At 46.0% G+C, this 6473-nt stretch overlaps 2 protein-coding genes across 2 annotated transcripts; both read right to left on the bottom strand.

Annotated features, from left to right (window-relative positions):
* SPPG_00334 (PAS domain S-box protein) lies at nucleotides 1-3659 on the bottom strand. The gene is made up of 16 exons (XM_016748661.1): nucleotides 3207-3659; nucleotides 3095-3133; nucleotides 2916-3036; nucleotides 2773-2847; nucleotides 2636-2706; nucleotides 2454-2580; nucleotides 2287-2379; nucleotides 2086-2223; nucleotides 1859-2019; nucleotides 1667-1786; nucleotides 1573-1601; nucleotides 1369-1498; nucleotides 1088-1303; nucleotides 568-1023; nucleotides 419-505; nucleotides 1-348 (listed from the first exon to the last, which is right to left on the bottom strand). The coding sequence occupies exons 1-16, from the start codon at nucleotides 3384-3386 to the stop codon at nucleotides 109-111; spliced, it is 2283 nt and encodes a 760-aa protein (XP_016612655.1). The 5' UTR covers nucleotides 3387-3659; the 3' UTR covers nucleotides 1-108.
* Nucleotides 3660-4010: 351 nt separating this feature from the next.
* Nucleotides 4011-5925, bottom strand: SPPG_00335 (uncharacterized protein). The gene is made up of 6 exons (XM_016748662.1): nucleotides 5859-5925; nucleotides 5756-5772; nucleotides 5546-5689; nucleotides 4834-5487; nucleotides 4693-4767; nucleotides 4011-4622 (listed from the first exon to the last, which is right to left on the bottom strand). Exons 1-6 carry the CDS (start codon nucleotides 5891-5893, stop codon nucleotides 4195-4197), a joined length of 1353 nt encoding a protein of 450 aa, XP_016612656.1. The 5' UTR covers nucleotides 5894-5925; the 3' UTR covers nucleotides 4011-4194.
* Nucleotides 5926-6473: the final 548 nt, after the last annotated feature.

Raw genomic sequence — 6473 nt, forward strand, 5'->3', positions numbered from 1 at the left:
ATCAGTCTACGATTAGAAACATTAAAAATTGGCAACTTGAGATAAAAAAAACTAAAAACATTAAACTCCAGCATTCTATGCAACTTGTTTGGCACAGGCACATCCGCCTCATAGTCCCAGGGTTTGCCTTCGCAACACCTCCTTCCCACAAAGCTCCATCATTTCAATAAGTGTCTCGGCTTTAAACGGTTTTGAGATGTGTCCATCCATTCCAGCTCGTATACAAAGATCCTTATCTGTATCCCTGGCATTGGCAGTTAAGGCATAAATGGTTGGTTGGTGAATGTCCGGGTCGCTACGTATGAGACGTGTTGCCTCAACCCCAGACATAGTAGGCATCTGCATGTCCTGATGAGGTGAGCGAAAAGATCGATGAGTCTTGCGATTTACATGGAGGTCCAGATGTTCGACAATATACCATGAGAATGAGATCGTATTTCTTCTTTTTGCATGCGTCGACTGCTTCCTGACCATTGCCTGCTATGTCAGCTGTGTAGCCTAACCTCTGAAATAACCAGAACATCATTCAATAGTCGGTCATACAGATACTCATTCACCTTGATCTACCTGTAACATCCGTAGACATAGCTTTTGATTAACAGGATTGTCTTCCGCCATTAATATACTCATCGGAAACTTCTCGGCCAATCTCGCCGCCTCTCGCTGGACTTTGACTTCCTCCTTTGTGATATTCGCGGACTCTTCCGAACTACAAACTCTCATCTCTAGCGAAAAACAAAACGTACTTCCGTGCCCCTCCCGGCTCTCAACAGTCAGTTTGCCATAGTTGGGATCCATCATTTGAACCAGTCGTTGCGAAATAGCGAGCCCCAGTCCTGTTCCCCCGTACTTTCGTGATGTCGAGTTATCAATCTGCGAAAATGGTTTAAATAGGAGGTGTCGACGATCATCCGGGATACCAATTCCAGTGTCTTTAATCCGAAAGTGGACGAGAAAGCGGCTTGAATCCAAATGATCATAGTCAATGTTGACTACTACTTCGCCGTGGTTTGTGAATTTCACCTATATTGGCTTTAGTACCAAAGCACCCCACGTTCAATCACACAGGATAATTGTCCAAACGTACTGCGTTCCCAATGATGTTCATGAGCACTTGTCTCAATCGATTTCCATCCCCCCACAAGAACCTCGGAGTTCCTACCCGAACGCGGCTGTATAATCCGATTCCCTTCTCGCTCGCCCGCAAATTCAAAAGATAAATGGCGTTGTCAATGCATCCCAGTAAATCGAATGGGCGATTTTCAAGGGCCATCTTATTGGCATCGATTTTGGAGAAGTCTAACTTTTTGTTCCTTAGCATCAGCACCAAAGTCCTTGAACCCGAAGGCTAAAACCCATTATACTCACTACATCATTGACGATGAGCAAGAGACCATCCGCGCAATCGCGAATCGATTTTAGGAGGTCTTTTTGATCATGCGTAAGGGGAGTCTCCCAGAGAATGCTGCCGAGACCAATAATGCCGTTCAGCGGCGTCCTAATAGAGGGGTGCACCGAAGTTAGTGTCAAAATAAACAATACACTGACATGGTGATCCGATGGCACATTTACCTAATTTCGTGCGAAATATTAGCGAGGAACTGTGTGGACAAGACAAATTGGAAGATTAGCGGTGAAATGTGATCGCAGAGAGAGCTAACCTCACCTCCGCCTTGCTCTGTGCTGCCGCCGCCGCCTGCTGCAAAGCTGAATCCAGTTGTCGGTTCCTTTCTACCAGTGTCAGTTCAGCGGTTTTGCGTTCGTGTATATTTGTCATTGATCCTATCTGTAGAGACGCACTGTGAATGGTAAGGTTCCATCTTGCTTGTCGGAGAAGTGCCTGGGCTTGATTACAGACCAGAGACGTGGGCAAACCATGTTCATCAAACTTCACCGCCCGTCCCCGACTTAACAACCAACGATAGTCGCCACTTTTGCACTGCACTCGCATCTCTAGTCTAACCTTTTCTAAACGACCGTCAAAAACTTCTCGCAAGGTTTCTTCTGCTAGTGACACATCTAAAATGACGGATGTTGTCGAATTTCAGTACAATACTGCCGAGAACCATACTCTTAATAACAGACCGTCTGGATGCAACAGCTTCATGAATTCGGGCACTGTCCCCACAAGACGGCAAAATTCTTCCTTTGTATATCCCAGTTGCTCGTACATACGCAGCGAAAGGGGGTTGATGATCTGGTTTGAGTAAATTTCATAGATACCTAAAATGCGAGTGCCATTGAAGCGAGTATTGAATATTAATGAACGAATGAAATAACACAAACCATCGTCAGTGGTGCTCAAGATTAACCCTGTTCGCGCTTCACTTGCTTTGAGAGAATCAATGTATTCCCGTTCTTCGGAAATGTCTCTACATACTGGACAAATATCACGGAATCACGATGTCAGATCAGACACACAAGAGCGAAACGGTTTTGTTTCGGCAGCTTACTATACAAATATCTCTCCGTGCCATCCTGATGGCCGACATAACTAGCTGTGAAGACAATATGCCGTATGGACGATCTTGTTCCAGGTTCCGCATTGCTGGTCCAATTACCATCCGCGGTAAGGTGAACCTTTCGACCAACCATAAGCTGCCTGAATGTCAGCGATGAATAGGAGATATTTTACCTCGAGATGCATTTCAAATTCCACAGTCTGACCGGTGTCCTTTGATTTCTTGAAAGCCAAAGCAACCAAATCTGCAATTGTCAACCGTTCACATAAACCGACACTGGGGGAAAGACCTCTGCAACGAGTAAACGCACCGACATCCTCCTGCCTTCGGTTATAATCTTTCACCATAGACTTTTGAAATATCTCACTTTCATGGGTCGCTCCATCTACATGAAAACCACAGCTCAGTGGCCTGGTGTCGAAGTATCCTCAGCACGCCCACCTCAAAACCCACAGTGTTTCATGCCCCGCTTATTCAAATGCAGGTGCATCATATCAAAATGGCATCCGCACCCGGGTGACGGTTTATGAGGGTACGCCTCGCATTTTACAGTTTCCAGGATGGCGGATATGCCCTATGGGTGTGAAGTCCAGAATGAGCTATAGATCGGTCGCTTTTACCACGATACTTACCATCCAAACTGGACACTCGTCTACAATGATTCGATGTAACTAATTGCAAAACCGGACACACTGTCAGTTCACCCATCACTTCTGTTTAAAGTCATCATACGAACAGAACAACCTTTTCCACATCCCTCAAATCCTGCACAAGTCGTTCAGCACGGCTTCTTTTCTGCGACTCCAGTAATAGGCATATGGCACATACAACAAGGAGCGCTCTGTCCCACGACCCGAGCAAGTACTGCAAGGGCCAGATGAGAACCGATATCTGAAGAAGGCGGGAATCACTTCCGGAGAGCATGATACGAAGGGAGAAGGAGTGGCTTGGTCTCACTTCAAATTGCTGATGTTATGGACCGGAAAGATGGGCGGAGTAAGGGCTAGATTGGTTACGATGTAGCAGGGCAGCAGAATGGCATATGGCATATGTGCCACTACATCCAACCTAAACGATGGGCCGAACTTTGGGGCCACTCAGTTATCGGATAATTAATTCCGACCCTCGTGAAATAGGGTATACCCTTTGAAAATGCTCGTAGGCCATCTCGTAACCTCTAAATATTTAAGAAGCGACAAGGGTTGTAGCCCTCCAATCTAGGTATTATTGATGGATCGAAGATATTCCAGTTCAAGGAAAACGGAGTGGGAGAACATACCTGACAATTAAAGGCCAACTTAAATACAAATGGATGCCCTGGATGACGGAATGGTTGCAAGTCGAACACGTTAACAAGCTAGGCGAGGACTTCTCCTTTCCATCTATGGGTTCAGGGTATGCGTATGCACGGCGCAGCATCCATCTGGATGAAAGCAGCATATGATCGTCCGCCGTGAGCAGCTTTTGCTGAGAACTCAGCAATGGAATAGGCAAGACTCTCCTCAAATTGCTTTGCAGCATCCATCAACATGGACGCGATTTATTGCGCTGGTGTTCCATCCTGCGCTCCACCCCAGCGACTACTGCCAACTCTATTACCCACAATTTTACAGGTGACATAAACTTCTATCCTTTTACTAGACGACCTCTACTGGGCTGACAACCTCCATGCTTCCTTGGTTCAAAATAATAACGATAATTCGAAAGGCTCTGAATAATTAATCACAACATCTTAGACCTTGTTCGGCCCATACAGCTGACCCATTGCCGCTCCAATGTCAATATCCTCCACCTTCTTGTCGGGCTCGTCATCCGGCCTACCGGAGAGCGGCTGCGTCGTCCTTACTTTTAAATCATCTTTGCCAACCTTCTCGCTCAACCTATCTCTAATATCAGAAAAGTCCTCCGTTGATTCAAATTTTGCTTGACTGTACAGATTTCGCTGTGGCATGACCGTAAGCATGAGAACCTCCACAATCAGTGTTGCAATTCTGAGAAGCGCCATGGCAGCCACGAGCGCCGTGAGGAGGGCGATCATGTCGAATTGACCAATTTGGCCAGCTTGGTCGAATACGAGACGTATCCCGTGCCGGTTGAGGTATGTCAGAGACCCGTCGGGGTTATGTTTTGTTTCAAGAACTTTGAATTCTGTACCGTCAACTACGGTTGAATTGAAGCAAGGTTACTTCAAGAAAGGTTTGCGATAGGGAGAAGGGTGTGGAGCACTCACTTTGGGCGGGGATATAACGATATGTTATTTCTTCTGCTTTTCGGAAGTCGCCGCGATTCTGATAAACGATGGGTACTATGTAGAAACCATAAAGTCAAGAATACCGCCGAATCCACGCGAACGAACCATATGAGTACTTACTGGATATAACAAATCCAGAATTTCGCAAGGTCTCGCCATTTGCCGCCCCATCCGCCGTAGCTGGTCCCTCCATATCGATCATTGCCCCCGTGTTATCGCAGTTTGCGCTAATAAGCAAATCTCGGATGGAAAAAGTGTCCAGATGATTTGAGGTATTACTATCCCTCCGATAATCTTGATCCCAATTTAAATGAGACAAGTAATTCTTGTCATTTCCTGAGCAGCCCTTCAACATTCTTCCTTCCATTTCTTTTGAGGGTATAGCGCGCGATCCGAGACCTAGCAAGGATGAATCGTAGTGAACCCGGACACCGTGGTCAACCCGAAGGGTCACGTTTTCGACGTTGGCAATGTAATAGGTGGAGACGGTAGTGTTTGTTTGCATCAGTAATTCATCATACGTTGGCGGACGACACGCGGTCTCAAAGTCGGTGCACGACATCGCGGACGGAGTGGGTGTCCGTGCGATTGTGACCCGTGTTGTGAGGAACACACTTTCGAGTTCGCCATCATAGGGAAAGACAATCTGCTGAGCTGTCCATCTCAAACAGTTTTTGAAAATGTTATTGGTAGTGACCGGAGGTGCAATGTTGCAGTATGAAGGTAAAGGTGCGGACAAATTGACGTCGAGTTTCGCACTCGCCCGAACAAACCCTAGAGCGTAATTAAGGAGATTATTTGGAAGCACGTAACACTTTGACTGGCAGCCTACCAGCTACAGGTGGAGACTTTTTCAGATACAGTTCTTGCGCAAATATGCTATAGATGATATATGCAAAAATGCATATCACAGATGTGTAATATAGGAGTCCCAAATATCTATCTTTGACCTTGACAACCTTGTAAGTCGTATAGCCTACCATCACAGGAGCATTAGATAAATATCAGATGCATTTGATCTCCATTGCTTCTCATTACGTACCGAAAAGAACATCCGGACTAATTTCATCAGAAGTACGATAACAAAACGGCTGGTAAGGGCATGAATCCAATGTACGGAAAGCGAATAATGATTCAACTCTTACTCGACTGTTCGTAAGCGACTAATATAAGAGCCCATCCTTCGCTTCTCAGACAATCCCCGAACAAACGCTCAAGGTCGAAGTGGTCATGAAGGAAGGATACGCATCCCCGACGATAGTGCGGCGCAGTCATAGATGCATACGTAAGCTCATGATAAGAACGCTAACCTTAACTGCCTTCAGTTGATGTGAACGGATCCTGCTCCTGCTACCATGCTATTCTCATAAGTCACATTGGTTATGTCGTTTAAAGTTGCCATGATGTAGGATCCCATCTTCTACCTCTAGCCAGAGTGTGACGCCGTCAGATGAGTCAACGGTCCACTGCACTGCGACAACCAAGGTCTTTCCTCCTACATCCAATCAATCTTCTTGTTCTGGAGTTGGTGGACATATGGAGGACGAATGAAATACGATGACAGCCGATCTTTAATAACACGATTTCACTAACATAGGATAAACCTCGTTAGCAACCGTTGTAAAAAGACTTTGGTCTTCTTCTGCATGACATGGATATCCCGATAGATCACCGCTACTTCACGTGAAGTAGAAGAAAGCTGTATCGTCTCTCCATCAAACAAAACCAAGAGCAGCATTATGCACCACCGTCGCCCCCCC

Source organism: Spizellomyces punctatus (genome assembly GCF_000182565.1).
Source record: "Spizellomyces punctatus DAOM BR117 chromosome Unknown supercont1.1, whole genome shotgun sequence".
Taxonomy (NCBI): domain Eukaryota; kingdom Fungi; phylum Chytridiomycota; class Chytridiomycetes; order Spizellomycetales; family Spizellomycetaceae; genus Spizellomyces; species Spizellomyces punctatus.

What these genes read in the sequence shown, in the direction of transcription:
- SPPG_00334 (XM_016748661.1), bottom strand. Translation starts at nt 3,386, where the DNA reads ATGCTCTCCGGAAGTGATTCCCGCCTTCTTCAGATATCGGTTCTCATC. An exon ending in ATGGTTTGCCCACGTCTCTG is followed by an intron (nt 1,787 to 1,858) that starts GTCTGTAATCAA and finishes GCGTCTCTACAG; the next exon opens with ATAGGATCAATGACAAATAT. An exon ending in AATATTTCGCACGAAATTAG is followed by an intron (nt 1,499 to 1,572) that starts GTAAATGTGCCA and finishes CCCCTCTATTAG; the next exon opens with GACGCCGCTGAACGGCATTA.
- SPPG_00335 (XM_016748662.1), bottom strand. Translation starts at nt 5,893, where the DNA reads ATGGGCTCTTATATTAGTCGCTTACGAACAGTCGA. An exon ending in AAAGTCTCCACCTGTAGCTG is followed by an intron (nt 5,488 to 5,545) that starts GTAGGCTGCCAG and finishes ATTACGCTCTAG; the next exon opens with GGTTTGTTCGGGCGAGTGCG. An exon ending in TCGTTATATCCCCGCCCAAA is followed by an intron (nt 4,623 to 4,692) that starts GTGAGTGCTCCA and finishes ATTCAACCGTAG; the next exon opens with TTGACGGTACAGAATTCAAA.